The sequence below is a fragment of the Orbicella faveolata genome, unplaced genomic scaffold, assembly GCF_042242905.1.
Source record: "Orbicella faveolata isolate gen_17 unplaced genomic scaffold, um_ofav_v1 contig_47, whole genome shotgun sequence".
Lineage (NCBI taxonomy): Eukaryota > Metazoa > Cnidaria > Anthozoa > Scleractinia > Merulinidae > Orbicella > Orbicella faveolata.
Window position 1 is genome coordinate 4,377,718 of NW_028301577.1, and position 19,511 is coordinate 4,397,228.

The 19,511-nt window shown below is 39.6% G+C and overlaps 3 protein-coding genes across 5 annotated transcripts; 2 read left to right on the plus strand and 1 right to left on the minus strand.

The window, feature by feature from the left end:
- Positions 1 to 1,011: 1,011 nt before the first annotated feature.
- LOC110065723 (uncharacterized) lies at positions 1,012 to 5,671 on the minus strand. The gene is made up of 2 exons (XM_020772887.2): positions 4,497 to 5,671; positions 1,012 to 2,246 (listed from the first exon to the last, which is right to left on the minus strand). Exons 1-2 carry the CDS (start codon positions 4,760 to 4,762, stop codon positions 1,427 to 1,429), a joined length of 1,086 nt encoding a protein of 361 aa, XP_020628546.2. The 5' UTR covers positions 4,763 to 5,671; the 3' UTR covers positions 1,012 to 1,426.
- Positions 5,672 to 5,920: 249 nt separating this feature from the next.
- Positions 5,921 to 19,019, plus strand: LOC149096842 (uncharacterized). Of its 3 annotated transcripts, none has more exons than XM_089279947.1 (7): positions 5,921 to 6,702; positions 7,660 to 7,754; positions 8,241 to 8,400; positions 9,127 to 9,190; positions 9,888 to 10,162; positions 10,948 to 11,116; positions 18,907 to 19,019. In XM_089279947.1, the coding sequence occupies exons 1-6, from the start codon at positions 6,142 to 6,144 to the stop codon at positions 11,065 to 11,067; spliced, it is 1,275 nt and encodes a 424-aa protein (XP_089136073.1). In that variant the 5' UTR covers positions 5,921 to 6,141; the 3' UTR covers positions 11,068 to 11,116; positions 18,907 to 19,019. The 3 variants fall into 3 exon arrangements, with proteins under 3 accessions (XP_089136073.1, XP_089136074.1, XP_089136075.1); XM_089279948.1 differs by lacking the exon at positions 18,907 to 19,019 and adding an exon at positions 18,144 to 18,880; XM_089279949.1 differs by lacking the exon at positions 18,907 to 19,019 and having other exon boundaries at positions 10,948 to 11,351.
- Positions 11,559 to 15,488, plus strand: LOC149096843 (adenosine receptor A2b-like). Its single transcript, XM_089279950.1, has one exon. It carries the CDS (start codon positions 13,683 to 13,685, stop codon positions 14,604 to 14,606), a length of 924 nt encoding a protein of 307 aa, XP_089136076.1. The 5' UTR covers positions 11,559 to 13,682; the 3' UTR covers positions 14,607 to 15,488.
- Positions 19,020 to 19,511: the final 492 nt, after the last annotated feature.

Below are 19,511 nucleotides of genomic sequence, written 5' to 3' on the forward strand. Positions count from 1 at the left end.
CTTAAGATTAGTATAAGTAAAGTTTTAAGGTTGTTCCAGTATTGGTAAAACAATGACCCGTGACTTGTGTTTTAGACCCGCCACCCTCAGCCTGCTTGCCCTTACAGCCATTCTTTTCACTCATTCATTTAAGACTTATAAGTTTTCAACAAATTTGCCTTTTTTGTCATCACACTGACCTCAAATGTTTCTTCCAATATTGGAATCCTGAATGGTATTAACTCACCTCTGTTATATTTTAATTTTCTGTGACGTTTCTTCAAAATTTCAGTTTTCCCTGGCTCAAAATAAAATTTCCTGACTTTTCCCTGACCAGAATTCTTTTTCTTCCAAACCATTTCCTGAGCTTTGGTGCCCAAACCTGTTTAGTACAGCACCTACAGATCTTCAAGAACAGGGGGATTTTTTACAGGGGGTTTTTCATTCAAGTGTTTTTTGTTCTAAATTCCTGATGCTCAAGTCTGTTAAGGTCTGTACGTGCTATATAATTAATTGAAAGGTAACTCAGAGAGAAATCAACCTGTTGATACTTCAGGAAGGGAAACCAGCATTGAATATAGTGAACCTCTTAATTAGTCCAAGAATCCAGGGCCATCTTTTCCTCAGGCCAAGGCCCCACTATATAGCTGAAAGGGACAGATGGTTCTGGGGAAAGGAACGGGGGCCGGGGAATCTTAATTTACAAGGTCACAAAAGTTGATTTTACATTTCATGAATCTATTTTTGTTTGATGATCCACAGAAGTACACATCTCAAGGTGTACACTCAAATCATGATTCCCAGAATGGTTTTTCAAAATTCACAGGCCCATCAAAAGGAGCCAATCACAGAGTCAGTGTTGAGACCAAAACTTATGCAATCAATTCTAGAAAGTACACCCTTCTCTCCCCACACCCCCACTACTTGGTCTTCTCTGCTGTCAGTCTCAGTCCTAATCTTGTCTTTGGGGAAAAAAATCGTGGGAAAGAAAGGTACAAGCATGCAGGTGCTCCCTAAGCACACAAACTCTGGTTATTGGTACTTAACCTGATTATAATTTTCCAACATGCATTTATATAATCCTTACAAACAAAGTTATCATGTATTAAAAACTTGAGTGTTTTGCATGCAGTAAATTAATAAACATGCCCATGCTGTTAGCAATACTTTGGCATTGAGCGTGATCCTCTTGAACTTGTTTACTTATTATATACTTTCTAAATGAAACATAACATCTCGGTACATATAATATTATTTTTAATATTACTGTTTCCTGTTTTCTTTGGAATAAATAAGATCATACATGTACAGCAACTGTATGTACTCTCTGGCTTACAGGTTAAAAACAGTAGACCATTTCCATTCACAAGTACTGTAACTTGGGGTTATATACATGTAAGCTCATTCAATGCTGTCTGAGTTTATCTGAGTTAACCTTTTCTAACAGCTAGAGTGTATCTGGTTCCTTTTTAGCTTGCAATAGATATAATTCTTTGTTCACTTTGTTGTTCGACCACAAAACTGCACAAAGTCCACAGGCTATAAAACTCCCACCAAAACACTCTAAGAATTGCAGTGATTGTCCTAAACAGACAGAGGACAGAATTGCACAGAACAAGGCCTGAAGTGGCCAGGAGGCTGCAACAATTGTTGGCTGCACCTGCATGTTACACCACGACAGAAGCAAATAACACATGGTGGAAGTAATGAAAATTGCATAAACTAAACAGTAAAAGGCTTCTCGGGAAAAACTTGTAAACTTCTCTGGCTGTTTAACATAGATTAATGAAGCAAATGCTAGGAAAACTGTAGCAAAGAAGTAACTCCAGGCAGTTACAGCCATAGGCCGAGTTTTCCATTCTGATTGACATTGGTTAAATATATATTTCTTCTGTATTATGAAATACACAGCAGTGCTTGATGTTTTGGCAAAGAGACAAATACATCCAAGAAACTGACTCCCAACAGATGAACCACTCACTAACCAAGAGTCTTCTCTGGAATTCCTCCTAAATTTTCCCAGCGTCATTGTGAAAGCTCCAGTAACTGCTAAAAGTACACCAAAAATTTTGGCCCAACCATGTGATTTTGTTAGTCTTGGAGGTGGCTCTACTCTGGATATCATCGCTAGAAAAGTACTCCAAACAGGAACTGCCGGTTGAAACATAGCGGCCATGTTGGCTGTTGTCAAGTACACACCCAGGAGATAGAGCAACTGGGTAGCAAACATGCCTGTGAGACCAAGGACCATGAGCAGGGGGATGCTTCTATAGGAGAGATAAAAACATCATGATAGCATTTTATACAATCATGTAAATTTGAAGACTCAGGGTCTTTTTGTTTTCGAACCTGATGTTGCGTGATTTGTTTTTTTTTTTTAATATTTAGTCAGGACGTAATAGAAAAAGAATACAAGAGAAAACCACACTCAATTCTTATTGATCATGACTTTTTCAGATTTGGCGGGTCCCCATGGGGGCCAGTGGCTCCTAAAGGAGCCATTTTTAAGTTGGGTTTCAGCATGGTTTAGGCATCTGGTGGTTGGGCCGTTGATACGACTGCACGGCTTCAAGTGACAGGGGGCTGTTATTTCACTGCTGTTGTAGTCCTCCCAGTGCTTGAAGATCTTTGACTGCAACAAACGGTACTTTCTTCTCTGGATGCAGGAAAGCTTGCTGTCACACAATACATGTAGCTGGATCTGGATCGATACAACCCTGTCTTCCTGGTGCAGCAGCTCTACTAGCAGGTAGAAGGGCAGGTGGGTGAGGTTGTTTGTTCTTTGACTGAGGCTGTGGTACCATTCCAAGTTGCGATCTTGTTTGCTTACTTTCTTGTTATGGTTGTGCAGTAGTCTTTTGCATCATTGAAATTGAATTGCCTTATCAGCTTTTTCTTGTTAGAGTTGTTTAAGAAATGCGACACAACTAAACTGCGTTTGGTCTGTACTCATGACCTCAGTCAAGACTCTCCCATACAGACCTCCTGCTCGGTAAATAAAAGCTAAAAACAAAGTAGAACGAATTTCAGTCTCTTCGGCTTGTAGTTTAACGTTATTAGATTATTGGTAGCAAGGAGACCTCGCTTGGTGGCGAGGTGACTTCTCTTGGTGGTGAGTTCATTGGTGGCGAAACTTCCTGGTTGCAAGAATGACCGGTAACCTTTATAGGGGTTTGGAACCCTGATGCTTCTCTATCACAGGTGGGGCAGGAAAAAAACCTGGTCCGATTGCCACGGACAAGTAAATTTTGCTCTTGGGCAAGTGAAAATGGAAGTTTGGTGGTCTGGTAGGCAAGTGAAATTAGCCTCAGTGGTCGTGTTAGTGATAATTGTTTTTCTACGTAGCATAGTGTAGAGTTGTGTTGCGTTACGTTCCTTAGAGCCAAAGAGCACAGGCGGACCACCCTATGTGTTCGGGGTTAATAACAGAATCTATGAGGGTTATGAATAAAGCTCTGAAAATTACATATCTAAATTACGTCTTGGTCTGAATATCCCCATAAAGTTAAATGAAACGTTAATTGACTCATGTGTGGTGTTTTTTCTCCTTCCTGAGCCGTCTGAAGGTTTTTTTTTAAGAAATTACTTTTGGTCAGTGACCTGTAAGACAAACTTGTCTCCCTTCTTTTCTTATTCATAACCCTCATAGTTAGCTCTTATTAACCAAGCTGGAGGTCTGTATAGGATAATCTTGAGCAAGGTCGTGAGTACAGACCGAATGCAGTGAGGTCTGTACACACGACTGAGGTCAAGATTCTCCCATACAGACCGACTTAACTCGGTTAATAAGATGTTTATTATATGGCAAAGAAGAAAACTTTAATTCGTTTAATGTAATTAGTTTGCTGACATTTTGCTTGCGAACGGCGATGAGCTTAACTTAAACCTGCCGAAATTTGCTCGTCTTCCTTACTTTTTTTTTTTGTCATCAGGCTTTTTGACGCTTCCATAAATGATTGAGAAGACAATAAAAGAAAATGGTGAACATTTTTGTATTTTAGTTTGCTACTTTTCCAACGCAAAATGAAACCGGTCTAGTTGCCGGTCTAGATGGGAAAATCTAGACCGCGGTCAATATCGATTTCAGCCAATCAAATTCGTGAATTCGTTAGTTCCCAGTCCTTGTGAGACACAGCCATATAATAAATTCTGTTATTAACCACGAACACATAGGGTGGTTTCCCTGTGCAAAGATCATTGAAATCGAACGCTCAATAAAATTTTAGGTTGATATGATCACTGAAAAATCCAAAGTTTAATTTAGTTCCGCTTCCAACTAGTTCGCTTAGCAAACTTCGGAGACAACACGACCAATATGAAAAACGGTATCGGCTTTTTCTCGCATTCTTGAAAGCCATCTTACGTCTCCTTGACGATCAAATCAAAATTCGAAGACACAGGTACAATATCAAATATATATATGTCCATCAATTTTCAAGAAACGATTTCTTTCTTCCCACCTACCAAGACCAACGCAATACATGCAATGAAACAAAATTTTAGTATAGTTTGCTTACCTCAGAGAAGGCATGCTAACTTTTCCTTCGACGAGAAACGCTGTTAACAACATCAAGGGAAAGGCTCCCGCGTCACGCAACAGACAAAACACCAGAGGATCTGCTTTGCTGCCCTTAGCAAACTTTGTGACGATCACACCATAAGCTCCTAAACCAAGCTGAGCGGTGACCAAGGCACACCAAACTCGTAACGACATGTTTAATATACTACCGTCTACGTAAAACGCCGAATTGTGCCGCCATCTTGAAAAATAATGCCACGTCATGTAAGCTCAACGATTGTGTTACGCGAAGGTGACTTTTCGGCCCCTGTGGTGGGGAGTCGGGAGTAACGGAAGCGAATGGTACGGAAATAAAACTTCTCCGAATGGAACATTTTTTACTAATTCACGTAGAACGCATCTGAGCCAAATTTACCTGCAATGCAGGACGAAATTATCAAGTATGAATCCCATTTACAGCATCTATCGATATCTGGCACAGCTACCATTACCATTTCCATTTTCATTACCATTACCATTACCATTACCATTACCATTACATGTAGTATTACTCTGAAGACAAGCAACAGACTGCAAGGCTGATACTACGTGAAAAACGTTTCGACACACCAACATGAGAAGAACCGATAAAGTAGGATCGCAACAGTGGACAGCTGTTTCGCCCTTCTTGGGGCTCGTCAGTACTGTGTAGCGAAGATATGTAACGCCAGCCCAAAAGCCAACGTACATAAATTGCAAAATGACCCGTGCACTATATCAAGTTCCGTACTATGAACTCACTTGCGCCCCGAAACACGCGTTGCCACATCACGTGTTTCGGGGCGCAAGGAGATAAAGTGTCAAGATTGGTGTCTCGAAAAGCAAAAGAATAAATGTGGCTGGACAAGGCCAGCCTAAACATTTAAACATTCAACCGCATGGCCAGTACCATGCTTAAAAAAACGCATCGTATCGGATCTGAAAAGACCTACGGTCCGAAAATAAATGAGAAACCAGAAACTGCAAGGGATCGCATACGATAAGCGCTATACATCAAAAGCTAAAAAGAGAAAAAGAAAAGAAAAAAAAAACAAACAGAAAACAACAACAGATGGCAAAACCGAAAAACCGGATATTTTAAGTGTGAAAATAACTAATTACAAAGCCCAGGCCGAAGCATAAGAGGAGATATGAGAAGCCTATCACGGAAAACCGAACACCGCCTCCCCCTCCCCCCCCCCCCCCCCGCCCCACCCCGCCTCCAAATCGACGACCTTACGGTATCTTTCAAACTATTTAAGTGCAATTCTCATTCACGTTTGCAGGAATTGTTTTAATGTACGGTTTTTTTACGCTAGTGCCTTTACAACATTTTTTTTTCCTGACAAAAGAAAAGCTGAAGCTGGTTGTGGTTCGAGTAACTGCAGTCGATCACTGACATTTAATGCGCAGCAGAGAAAAGGCTCAAAAAGGCGACAGCTGCTAAAAGATGAGACGAAAATTGGGTGTAAAATGTTTGGGGAGCGGAACGTTTACACTTTCCTCCCCCACCCCACCCCTAAACCCCCACTTCCCTGTGTCTCACAATACACTAATATTGAGCAAGGATTGCGTGACAAGCCAACAGGAACATGCGTGAGCTAGCTGAAACCTGATCCAAAGACATGATGGCTTTCCACAAAACCTCTTTTCAGACATCGCTATTCGTTTCCTTCGCTTTTTTTCTCTCTGCAGGTGTTACTTGTACCAGGGGAATAATTGTTTGCCCAAAATCGAGCTCGAACTTCACTGTCGCATTCCGGCACGACCCTCCATACGTGAAAGTCAATGGCACAAAGTGGAAAGGCTTGCTCTACGATTTCGTACAATGGGGCTTAATCCGATGTTTTCATCAATACAGCTGCAACACGAAAGCGATCCATTGGAAAGAAATATTCTCCGCAGATCGTTTGAGCTCAGTCGTTCTAGACAAAACGACAGACATCGCAATGCCGATCACACCGTCTCTCTCTTCGTCGCTGACCGAGGAGTTGAGGAACTGGAGGTTCACTGGCGTCACGCTTGTTACAGTCGTAAAATCCCCTGGACTAGCCTTGGTGATCGATTATCATGCTTGTAAGATGAAGACAGAGAAGTTGACTACCAGGACAATCCTGTCTGCTTGGCCTGTTGGTGCTGTGATTTTACTCCTGGCTGGTATCTCGGGGATCTCTATCTGGGCACTGGTGAGTACTTCCGATAGCTTCATATTTGTCGTCACCATCTCTTTTAACATTGTACGGCATATGACACTCTGCTCTGTGATTGTTCCTAACCCGCGAGCAAAATCTCTTCAGAGCTCATAGAGCTCTAAGAGCTGCCACAGTATGTTGTCTGTACCTTTCCCTACTCCCTCAGTTAATTAAAATTACCTTTACTCGACATCTGAAAGGGAGGGACTGCAGGAACGTGCCCTTGAAATAATAATGCCTCAAGCCAGTTCTTCACGCAGCTCTTGGAAGGGAAAACACTTCCAAGCAATGACACTGAAATGAGAGCTAGCCAGCTGAATAGGATTCATTTCATTTTAAAAAGACTGTCCCACGCACTTTGCATCATGTCCTTTTGTTATTGTTATTATCCGGGACCTCTTTATTTGGGGATGGACACATCAGTATCGTTATCAATGGAGGTCGATGTCATCAAATGAAAAATTTCAGAAAACCGATTTCTGTGAACAGGCCTGTATTAAGGTATAGGTCACCGTAGGGGCTCCTCTCTTCCAACTAGCACTGTGTAAGACAGACCAGGTAGACCAGGAAATTGGGTATGGTTTTTTCACTCTAGTCTTGAATTGGGTATGTTTTTTAGCGGAAGCTTCGTTTTCATCATTATCAATAACACCATCAACAAAAGCCCTTCACAATCCCTTTAACATCGGTCTGAACTAGGGATTTAATTATAAGGCAAGTGTGAAACAGGGTATTGATTAAAAGGTCAGGTTATAAATAAGGTATCGAATTTTTGGTCAGGTCATAAATAGTGTAAGGGTTTTGGGAAGCGGGCCGTACATCCGCATCCAATTTCTCTGGGAGTATCCCCCATCCCCTGGGTTCCAACTATGCCTTGGAGAGAGTTATAACTTTAGTTTGTTATTATGGCGTGCAAAATCACAAACAATATAAATGGCATCTCATTTCCAGGAAAGCAGCAGCAACCAGCAAGACTTCCCATTATCCTTTGGAAAGGGATCATCCGAGGGATTCTGGTGGGCTCTTATTACTATGACAACGGTCGGGTAAGGCCATCCTAACTTGACTACAGTACGGTAAAAACAAGCGAGAGCTGGTACTATCAATTATATCATGTACATTGCTGTCGTTATTTTTCACGCGATCATAATTCCGTTCCGAACATCGCAGCTTGTGTTATTTGATTTTACAAGGCATGACAAAGACTAGCCGCTATCGAAGACGTTCTGATGGCTAGCAACTCACGCCTCCACGAGATCGCGCGACGACCCGGCCTAAACAGCGTCTGCACAAAGACTAGCAGCTACACAAGACTTGGCTATTTATCAACCTGGCAGCAAGCTGATGAAATAACGTTTTGAGCGTTAGTCCTTACTAGTGGGAGTACCAGTGAGAGCACATACTAAGGGTTTCGCTTGCCAAGCCACGCAGCCCGACAGTTTCTTCAGAAACTAATACCTTTCTATCCGTTACTTTCAATTGTTCCTAAATGAACCTACAGATTCAATGAAAGATCGAATTTACTCTTTCAGGTATGGAGACAAGGTTCCCCGGACAATATACGGTCGAATGTTTTCCGTGCTGTGGATTCTCACAGGCGTCTGTCTTATCGCCATCTTTACTGCTGCTGTGACCAGTGCCATCACTGTATCTTCTGTCGACTCCGACTGTAAAAGCACGCAAGGAAAACACGTAAGCGATCTTTCTTGTTTTACCCGTTTAGACAGGACAACAGATCTAAGAGGTGGACAACTTCTATTTGTCTCTAAGACCGAATAATACGAGCACGAAAATAGTGTGATAAATCATACGCAATGCAACGATCTATGAGTTGAGTTCGTTAAGCCCTGACTCGTTCTCAGTCGTCTTCATGCGACACGCGGTACAGCGCAAGGTGTTCGAGAAGTGCGTGGTTAGGAAGCAAGAAGTGACCTACCCACATCACCTTGTGCTCCCACCTCGCGCCGTGCCGCGCGCTGTGTAAAGTTGTATTAAGAAGAAAAAAATAGCTTTGATTAAAATTTACCACATGCTTTGAATGATTACTTTTTAAATACTTGACGAGTGTATCTAGATGCATGCATTTCAAACCAAAATTACAATCGCTACAAAGAAAGGGTTCAGCAATCGTTGCGATCCTTGTATGGAAACCACTTTTCAGCGATCGTAGTTATTGTGGAGAGAAGTAGCGACAATACGACAGGGTAGTCTTTATTAAGACAAATTCGAGTGAGCATAATCGAAAGAAAATCTCTCCCACTGAAACGCAATTTCTCCCAAGAGTATGAACAGAAAATACACAGAAATTGAGAAGGATAATCTCCATGTCAGCCATTGGAATTAAGAGTTAAGTATGTAAGGCGGCATTTGACCTATTAAGACATCAGCACTGTTTTCTTTTTCGTTACTTTTTTTTAGCTCGCTGCTTTGAATGGGTCTGCTGCTGAAAAGGAAGCCAGGCATCAAGGGGCGAATGTAACAAGTATTTCTTGAGTAACGTTTTTTACACTATATTACTCTTTGGTCAGAGTTTTGATCAAAATATCTCTTTCTCATGTGCCCAAGCTCATAATATTATTATTTGAAGTCCAATAAACTAGAAAATGATAGAGCGACACAATAGACCTGGACTCTGGATGGAACGGTCCGATTTCCAGCCCTGGCCTGTGTTACTGTTTTGTGTTCTTGGACAAGACATTTCACTTTCACAGTGCCTCTCTCCACAGGTGTATAAATGGGTACTGGCCAATTTAATGCTGGGGAGGGGGGGGGGGGGGGGCTAACCCTGCGATGAACTAGCATCCCATCCAGGGATGGAGGGGGGGGGGAGTTAATTAGGAGAAAAGAGGGACTGGAGGGGGGTAGTTAGTTAGGAAAGGAGTGAGAAACGTAGGGAGGGAGTTATTTAAGAAAGGAAAGAGAGAGGGAGAAAGAGAGAGAATTAGAGATCCGAGAACCGTAGGAGGGATATAGGATGCGAGGAATGATCATGGATGGATGAAAGGGTAAACGGAAGGAGGTACTGAGGAGAAATCAGAGAGACTGAGCGATGGAATGAGGGATATATAATTTGACTTTCACAGCAAAATGAAGGACGATTTACGCCTTTGAGATTCATTGCACTCTTGATTTGATGCGTTTAACCTTTAAGACTCATTTCGTTTCTTTGGTGTCTACAGCGTACGAGATGGAGTCAAAGATGTTTGACAGCTTACAAGCAGGTGAAGTTGAGGGCGTCATGTTAGACAGGTATAAAGCTTATTATTACCTGGACCAACTGAAAAACGATCACTTCCGAGTGGCCCTGCTCCTCGATGTTTCACTGCAATATGAAGTCGCTTTGGTGGACAGAGGCTTTCCTGAGTTTACAGCCAAGAATGGATGTCTGACAAAATTTTTCGCCAATTCGCATCGCGTGGATAGAACGATGAAACATTACATAAGCCCAGTGAAGGTTTGTCATAATTATAAAAATATATGTCATTAAACTGTATTTGAGCTGACGTCGAGTGTGTGGTCTTGGAGTAGAAGTGAAGATTGCGAAAAGCCGGTTATATTATCTTACAGTTCTATGTGCTGAGAAATCTCTAAGATCACAGGGGCTGATCCCATATAAAAATGATGGGCCAGAAAAACCTCTGAAAAAGCCAGAATCCATATTCACAGGTTACATCATTAAATGTATCGCTGTAGACTTACCATAGACCGATACCACCTGTAAGTGACACCTGTCAGCCTACAGCCAAAAAGTTATGTTGTTAGTTAACCTTTTGTGTGCTTTACTTTGAAAAAATACCTCAAGAGGTACCACGATATGTAACGCGTAGCTGTTAAAATTGAAAATGGAAATCCTAAGTGGTTCTAAACCAACATACCAATCAGTACCATATAGGGTCACCTTTCCTCTTCCCTGGAAACATTAAAGACTCGGAAGCACAACTGGGGTACCATATAAATTCGGAAGCTAGCCCAGAATAAACAAGAACAAGAGTGAAGAGCCACTGTTACTAACCTACAAGCTAGCAGTCATAAGGGCAGCAACTAAGTCAGTTCCCCTTCCCTGAAAATGCAGTTCGTTTCAAAACTCACTCAACACCAGAGCTCGAAACTGAACTAGGTTCTTTCCATGTACCTTCTGCAGTCTGAATCTAATCTTTAAGTAACGTATTTTATTTCTGTTTTATCCATGACAGAATGAACAGAATAAGCCTCGTATTCATGATATTTTTACCCTTTCAGCCCTTGGGATCAGCTACTGATACAGTGGGTGTCTTGTCAATCAACTCAACAGCCAATCAGCAGCTCTTGATCGCCTCCGTGTGTATTTATGCTTTGTTTTTGATTGCTGGTCTGTGCTAGGAGTTCTTATACCGAAGAAATCACTTCAATCTATTCAAGCCCACTTCACGTAAGTAGAACTCGAGCAATTCTGTGTCACTCGTATACCGAGTAGATCTCGCATTGTCTGTCTTAACCAGTGACGAGTTCATTCAACTCCAAGACAGCCAAAAACGCGTACATTAGTTGCAAAAAATTTCGGACATTTTTTCCCGAACGTTTAATTTTCGGACACTTCTTATCTCATCTCGGACAAATTTCAGACAAAAAATTCGGACACTTTGCTGACACATAGCTAAAATAAATTTACACCTACAAAACACGAATGAGACTGAAACAACATGTGTGAAAATGATAGTTTTACTGCACCCTCAAGGTTTTAGAGATACGTCGCAGGAAAACAACACAAGTACTATTGAGCCGTTACCTATCTCAAGCAGTCCCTCAACTAGACTTCGCTCCATAACTGGAACTGAGAGCTTTGGAGCTACTTAAAAGTTTTATACGGTACTGTAAATATCTCTGACGCTTCTATTTTCGGACACTTTTTGTCCGAAATTAAAATCGTCAGAAATTTTTTGCAAGTAATATAGCAAATTTTGAGTATGAGTTCGTCCTTGCATTCTCTTTCAAGACTACAATATTTCCATCTACTACCTTATTCAATGGTTTTACAGATAATTGATACGAATATCAACGTATATCGTAATATTTCATGTCATCTAGATCTTTATGCCTTTTTACACATTTTTTATCCGAAGTATTTGTTACAGCATGTGTTTATGACAAAAAAACCCAATCGGTATATCTATAGATCGACAGCTAAGAGTTATGAGAAATCTTAAATCCAACTGACGAGAAAAAAGTAGTGTGAGACGTTGGGTCTAGACCACGAAAAGACAATAAACTCCCTGTACCGTTTTCTGCGTTCAACAGGCTCTGATGGGCTCTTAGTAACAATTATTGAACGAGCTTACGTTAGACATAAGAATGGAGGACAGTCAACGTTGCGAATAGCATGCATAGCGCAGAATTGACTAAATTGAAAAAAATATCCAACAAATGTACGTGACTGAAATAAATTTTAGTGAACAAAAAACCCCTAAATATCGGTCAATTTTGCAAATTTATTTCGTGAAAAACAACTGGATGACGATCTTGTCAACACTGCTGGGGTGTATGGTAAAGTGGCCGATATCCAATGGCCGGTAAGCCAATCAAAGTCTAGATTCTGAAATTCCGATTATTCAACCGGCCAATTCTTAATGATATAATAAAAGAGATACCTCTACATACGCAATAAAATAAAAAATAGCCTTCATTTGGCTCGGTAATATGCTCGAATGTTCGTGGGCGGACATTATCTGTTCCGAGATCAGCGAACAATTTTCCGAGAGGTTCAAGTTCAAGTTAAAAAGTACAAGTTCCTGTTTCTTAAAAGAAAAAGGGAACTTGTACTTAGGCATGTCAGAATGGACTCTTGGCGTGTATTTGAAATTTAAATGTTTCAATTTTTTCTATGGTTTCTACGTCACAGATCAGAAAAGCTTAGCATGCCTGTAAGCATCTCGTGAGAGCTCTATATCCACGCAACCATAGAGACGTTTTTAAAACTACGTTGGTGGTTGGACTAAAACACTAAATATTTACTGACAAGTACAAATAAAGGGTTATTGAATACCGTTTTTCGATGATAGTGAGGGTTAGGAGAACGTCACGATAGGTGGCGCCAGAGGCACCTTTTAATTCACAAATTTTAAGTTGGGACATTTTCATAATGGCGCCCACTTAGTTATTATACAATTTTATTTCACTGCTAGCTGAAATCATGCTGATTGGGTTACCAATTTCATGGACAGGTGAATCTCGACGTGGTGAACCAGTATTTCATATAACACTTCTTCTCTGTCAATCAGTTGCGTTGGTCAGTAATATTCTTACTTTATTTTAGCCAAAGGAAACAAAACTAGAAACATGTGGTTTACGGGGGTTTTATGAATATGGAATATGCAGATAAATGGTAAAGAAGTTAACGAATATTTATCTCATTAAGCGCCAGGGGCAGTGTTTATTATTTTTTCAGTTTTTAATGATTTAAATAGCTTTATTTTTATACAATTTTATTTTGGGCAAAAACCTCGAGTAATTCTGCATTCTCTTACTTCATACATTCATTTTTCAAGGATAGAGGTGAGTTTTACATTTGCTGACTCCATAGGGGCGCTTATTCGAGTGAAGGCCCTTCGTCAAGGGCGGGTATTTTTAATCGACGAAACACGTCATTATAATTTTTAATCTTGAAAAATGAATATTTACGTGAATAGTGGTCAAACAAATGAAAAAGAATACCGCCATGTCAGTCTTTCAAGGTAATTGAACATGGGCAGACGTCAAATACAGCATTTATTCACGTACGTGAACAGCTGGATAAATATTGTACGCCTTCACAAAAGAAATAATTATAAAAGCAACCTAATATTCTGGATGATGATCAGTTGACCTCTCAGTAAGAGTACCTATGACTTTCATCTAACTGTGATGAAATGACAATTAAAAGGATCAAGAAAGCATCTTATTGCTGAGTTGAAAAACTCGTGAGACGTTTAGTACTGCGGCCGAATCTACAATTCAAGATCATGAAAAATCCTCTCTATGACGAGCTACTGATATACCAGCCCACCGGTACCGAGGTTGAAGATTTCTATCCATGGTACATCGTTAGCTGTGTCTTGAACGTTCTCCTAACCATTACCGCCATCGTCTTGAACAGCGTCACAATCCAGGCGCTGAGAAAAGCTTCCTCCTTGTCAAAGCCTCTAAGAACATTGCTTCTGAGTCTTGCTTTTACTGACCTTGGTGTTGGTTTACTGTGCCATCCTTTTAACATTGCATTTCTGATCAAATGGCTAAGGCAAAATATGGAAAACTATCCAACTTGTGCTGCCTATACAGCATTTACGTTAATCACAAACTCGTTGTCTAAAGCTTCGTTCTCCGGTATCGCAGCTCTGAGTGTAGACAGGTTCTTGGCAATTCACCTTCATCTCAGATACCAGAAACTTGTGACTCACAGGCGTGTTGGTGGTGTAGTAGTCGTGATGTGGATATTGAGTGTGCTTTTTGCATTGTTCAGGTTCTTGGTCTCTACCGATATTACTTACGTGGTTTTTGCAATCAATGGGATAATATGTTACGTGGTCTCAGCGTGCCTATATTTCAGGATTTATTTGGCCGTGCGACGACACAAACATCAAATTCAAGCCCAGAATGGTGAAATAGCCGCAAATGTTGCAAGCGCCAGCAAATCTGCAGTCGGCACATTTTATGTGTATCTCGTGTTTTTGTTCTGTTATTTGCCGAATAGTTTTAGTTTGGCTTTCATCGCATTACAGGGATCAAATGCCCAAACAAAGGTATCCACAATTTATACATGGACCCTGGTATTACTCAATTCATCTTTAAACCCTGTTATTTACTGCTGGAAGTTAAGACCCATTAGACGAGCTGTCATGGACATACTGCGAAATATACTTTCACAACTGAGGAAAGCTTCGGAATAGCCAGAGACAGTACTGGTTGGATTATAAAAAGCAAAAATCATCGCTTTATCTGATGTCGTTTTCTAAACTTATTCAGGTTTGTCATCTAACATTTTAAACAGTTGATTAAACCATTTGAACCCACCCGGGTAAATCATTTACGCGTACCGGCCCGTAATGTTAAGGTGTTCCTTTGTATTAGGAAGTAATTGAACAGAGGGAAGTAGAAGTAGAAGAAGACGAAGAAGGAGTGGAAGAAATTGTTCTTAAAAATATTCTAACAAAACGGGGCAATAAGAGGTTAATTCATTCGTTTTTATGAGTTAATGTAAATAGAGGATGTACCTGGCAGCGATATCGGAGAGTAAAAGCAGAATCAAGCGGCAAAAGAAGCTGCATGCAAGGCAGTGAGCGATTATTACTCCACTGAAACATTCACTGACAAGACGTGAGAAGCAACGTCTGTAAAGCAATATAAAGAGCTAATTGAGTTCACTTGATCACTGACACATATTAGAAATATCAAAAATATTATGACAAAACGGGGCAATAAGAGGTTAATTCATTCGTTTTTATGAGTTAATGTAAATACAGGATGTAACTGGCAGCGATATCGGAGAGTAAAAGCAGAATCAAGCGGCAAAGGAAGCTGCATGTAAGGCAGTGAGCAATTTACTCCACTGAAGCATTTACTGACAAGACGTGAGAAGCAACATCTGTGGAGCAATATAAAGAGCTAACTGAGTTTACTTAATCACTGACACAGTTAAGAGGAATATGACTTTGTTTACAAAACAAAATAAGAGTAAATGGGCCCCTCCCTTGATATTGTAAATAGTGAAAAGGAAGCAAATGTAAACAGTAAGAGGAACTTGTAAATAATAAAATGATTTTCTCAACCAATCGCCAGGAGCTCTTAATTCAAATATTTCTGGTCTAGTTCAGAGTGTTAATTTGCGGCCGGAAGCAAAGAAACAGAGGGCACAAAGGAGCTCGACCGTTATTAAGCTAGATACAGTGGTGCAAATTGTAAGTGATGGCTTGCACCCAAATCCGACAGATTCAAATGACGAAGTTGTGGCGGCCATGTTGAATGGGCAAATTAATTAAGCAAAAAAACATGTCGTCACATGAAACCCAAAAATATTGATCGACGTTGATTCAAAACAATGTACGTGACCAGACTAAACAGCGCGCATCATTTTGTAGCTATAAATGCGTGGCAAGATATCATGACCCTTAGTTCGGTCACGTTCATTAATGTGTGAATCGAGGCAGGTTGGTTTGCACTGCAATAGACGTTGAACTTCGTTTTCTTTTTGTGTTCCTGTTTTCATCTCGTGAGCGCGTAGATTTCAATTTCCTCATAAAATTTAAGTTGGCCCTTGGATTCAGGTTAAGGGTGAAAATGACAGTTTAATTTGGAGTCCATTTGCTATGTCATTCATAATCCATTTACCATGTTAAAAACAAGTTCAGACTTACGGCGCTTTTACGGCGCTTAATTTTCGTCCATAACTTAGTCTAAGAGGAATTAATCGATAAAGCAATACCACTGAGAAGCAGGTGATATGCTTCTGGCAATACTTATTCCTTAATTTTGAGCCAATCAAATCAATTTTGCAGTTCACAGAGGTTTGCAGGCCGAGTGGACACACCACACACACGTCTTATGAATTTCGCTGGAAAAAATAAAACGAACAAACATTTTCTTAATTAAACGGACTTAATAAGCCTGTCAGCAAAGTTTTTGTTACGTCACTTTTGAAATAACTTTCCAGATGAGTTAATTTGTACACAATAACTTTATATATCGTCGGCAACATAGACGTTAAAACTTTAAAGATAAGTGGCTGGACTACTTAGCATTAAATATTCACTGATTAATACGACTAAAGGACCATTGACCACCCTATTTCCTCGCTCAAAGGGCGACCGTGGAACTTTGTTCATATTCTAGGTTACTAATTTCCATAATTGCACTAGTTTTATTTTCATACAATTTGTCTTTATTAGCAGCCGTTTCGTAGAGGCTATCGAGTTAGTTATAAAGTCGGAAATCGTATCAAAATAAAACTGCAATGTTTTCTCACGCACTTCTTTTCTGTCTGAATAATTTTCGGTCGCTAGCCAAGAGAGAAGTTTTGAAAAACAGCGAATCAGTGGGTGATGAGAATAGTAAACACTGGCATAAACATTCATTTAAAATTTTAAAGAGCTAATGAACACCATGTTACGTCCATTAAGCGTTTGGAATATTTATTTCAGGATCTTTCAGATTTTGTTTTCACACATTTTTTTTCACACATTTTTATTGGCATGACACTAAGTTTATTCCCTGAGTCAACGTTTCTGTCTCTATGTGTCGGCGTTACAAGTGTTTTACAGCAATTTTAAAAGTAGCTGGTTTACGGAGAATAACACTAGAAACTCAGCTAAAAGGACTTCTGAATACCCAGAGCACTATATTTGCGTGCGGAGCACTTATTGCCAATTGAAAGTCTTCCCTTGTCTATCACCATGATCACGTGTCATGATTGAACCGACAGAGCCAACTTTGTTTTTATAGGAAATATATGTAGTTCTTTTTCCCTTAACGCGATCAAGCGTGATACGGTTTTGTTTATAACGCAAACTCTTCCCATCATGTTAAGAAAAAAAAACATGAGAAAACATCTATACTGAAAATATTCTTCACCGCTTTTTTTAGTTGCGTGCTATTGTTCAGAATAGCTTAACAAGCCTTTTCGTGAGGGCTCCCTATCTAAGTTAGTAAGTGCACACACAAATGGACGTTGAAAAGAAACTTTTAATACAAGTGTGTGGTTTACTTAGCCCTTATCATTCTCTAGCACGATAAATATGTCTGTGATAATAATTACAAGCCTGTAAAAATTACTGAATTCTAACTGGCTAAAAAAAGAGCTTAGCTTACCAGTAACATGAGTGAAAAAAATCATGTTATGTTATTTCTGAAGAAAGCAGGAAGTAAATGTAATATTTTCGACAAATCCGAGGTCTGTCGAAGATGTCGAAGCTGATCGAAAGCCTACGAAAATAGTCAAATTAGAAGACTTCCAAACATCACCCGGAGATTTTCGAAGATTACCGAAGATGACCCCAATATTTCTGAAGATTTCCTAGCATATATAATGCGAAGGTTTGCGACTACTTTTTGAACATTTTCCCAAGATAATTCCCAGACCAAGGATGAAACTTACCGCCTCAATAATCAATTGGTGTATATCCAAATGTTGTAAATAATCTACTGCCCCGTATTAATTATTATAAAAACAAAACTACGGCTGGTAGTAATGAATTTTTCAAACCTATAGGTTCAATGTAGTTTTACTCCGAAGAACTTATCCATGGTAAATATTGTCACCTTTTTTAAATTTACTTAAGCTTGTTCTTTAATTACACGTAAGTCCTTTGTTATGTATAGGAATGTAGTTTTAGAATCATTGTAATGGTTTTAATGTAGATTTTTATAATTAATTTTTATAGAGATATTAACGATGTTTCATTACTTTTTGGAAGTTTTCCTTTTTATTGTAGGGTACCTGAACACAACCTTGCAAGCAAAAACGTTTTCAATGTGATTTCGTTGTCCTCAAAAGGACAAGGAAAGGCTAGAAATTATATCTTATATCAGTCATTGCCGTAATTATGAAAATCACCAACATTTGTAGAAAATAGCAAACAAAGAGAATTATTCCTTTCAAAATCAAAGAAAACGGTCAAAACCTGAGGTCACTTTCCAAATCGAATTGGCCGTCATTTTGAGTGTTTTTCATCCAGTCACTTCCTAAAAAGAACGGCGGACACTATGTTGTGTCGTCACTGCGTACATGCAATTGTTTTATGGTTGGCTATTTTTTTGTGTGCAATCCACGGAAACCAAAGTAAATCTTTTGTATTAATAAACGTAATAAACGAAAGATTTGGCTAGCTTTCCGTAAACTCCATAGAAAGTAGCAAAATAGAGAAAATGTCCTGATTGACATATCTGTCTTCCGAAAATTACTTCCCACATATACATCTAGGAGTAAAGTCTAAAGAAAGAATCCATCGGAGTCTATAAAAATCTCGTTCGAAACTCTTAGAATTGTTTCTGTTGGTATTTCAAATGATTCATCAAGATTAAAAAAATTATCTGGAAGTACTTGAGGATTTCTTTCAATCTTCACAATTCCGTTATCTTTAGATAAGGCCTAGGATGACCAATTCTGCAAACCTCCAGCATGAAAGACGACAAAGAATTGATAGTTCAGTCATCAATTTTTGAATCTGATGTTTCTTCATCATTTGATTTCCTCAGGTAACAAGACAACCTGTAGCTTACCGTTGATAGCGGAGCAGTTAACTGAAGTACAAGAAGCCCTTTCGAAGCTCACTTCGCAAGTCCAAAAGATACAAGAGAGTCTGCAAGCGGTCAGAAAAACCAAACCACAAACTGGAAGCAACCAGAATAATTCAAGTGTCTCTGAGATGTCCATCATCGAAACTGAAACAGCTACCTAATTTATAGTAGGTAGTATATGACGGCAACAATTAACTGGCATTTGAGATCTATACAGTCGAAAAACTATATGCCGTGTAAAGCAAAGAGATTAGGAATTAAGGGCGCTGTTACTTAGCAACGGCCACAGTAACCTCGTCAGATTAACCACTTTCGTCTGAGTTATTGGCCATGATAAATGAGTGAATCAGTTCCAGGGTTGATCGAAATCTAATTTCTCTTAAAAACATAAACATATTGTTGAGCAGACAGGTGTAGAAAATAATAGCTCCTATCTGCATTCAATGCAAGAATAAAGGACATTTATAATTAAAAAGAGATTAAAATATCATTTGCATTTTTAAAGATTCCCCACATTAGCCTGAGTTGCTAGCTAGTTCCAGTACAGCACTGAGAATACGAAA

What these genes read in the sequence shown, in the direction of transcription:
- LOC149096843 (XM_089279950.1), top strand. Translation starts at nt 13,683, where the DNA reads ATGAAAAATCCTCTCTATGACGAGCTACTGATATACCAGCCCACCGGT.
- LOC149096842 (XM_089279947.1), top strand. Translation starts at nt 6,142, where the DNA reads ATGATGGCTTTCCACAAAACCTCTTTTCAGACATCGCTATTCGTTTCC. An exon ending in GGATCTCTATCTGGGCACTG is followed by an intron (nt 6,703 to 7,659) that starts GTGAGTACTTCC and finishes TCTCATTTCCAG; the next exon opens with GAAAGCAGCAGCAACCAGCA. An exon ending in ATTACATAAGCCCAGTGAAG is followed by an intron (nt 10,163 to 10,947) that starts GTTTGTCATAAT and finishes TTACCCTTTCAG; the next exon opens with CCCTTGGGATCAGCTACTGA.
- LOC110065723 (XM_020772887.2), bottom strand. Translation starts at nt 4,762, where the DNA reads ATGACGTGGCATTATTTTTCAAGATGGCGGCACAATTCGGCGTTTTAC. An exon ending in GTTAGCATGCCTTCTCTGAG is followed by an intron (nt 2,247 to 4,496) that starts GTAAGCAAACTA and finishes TCTCTCCTATAG; the next exon opens with AAGCATCCCCCTGCTCATGG.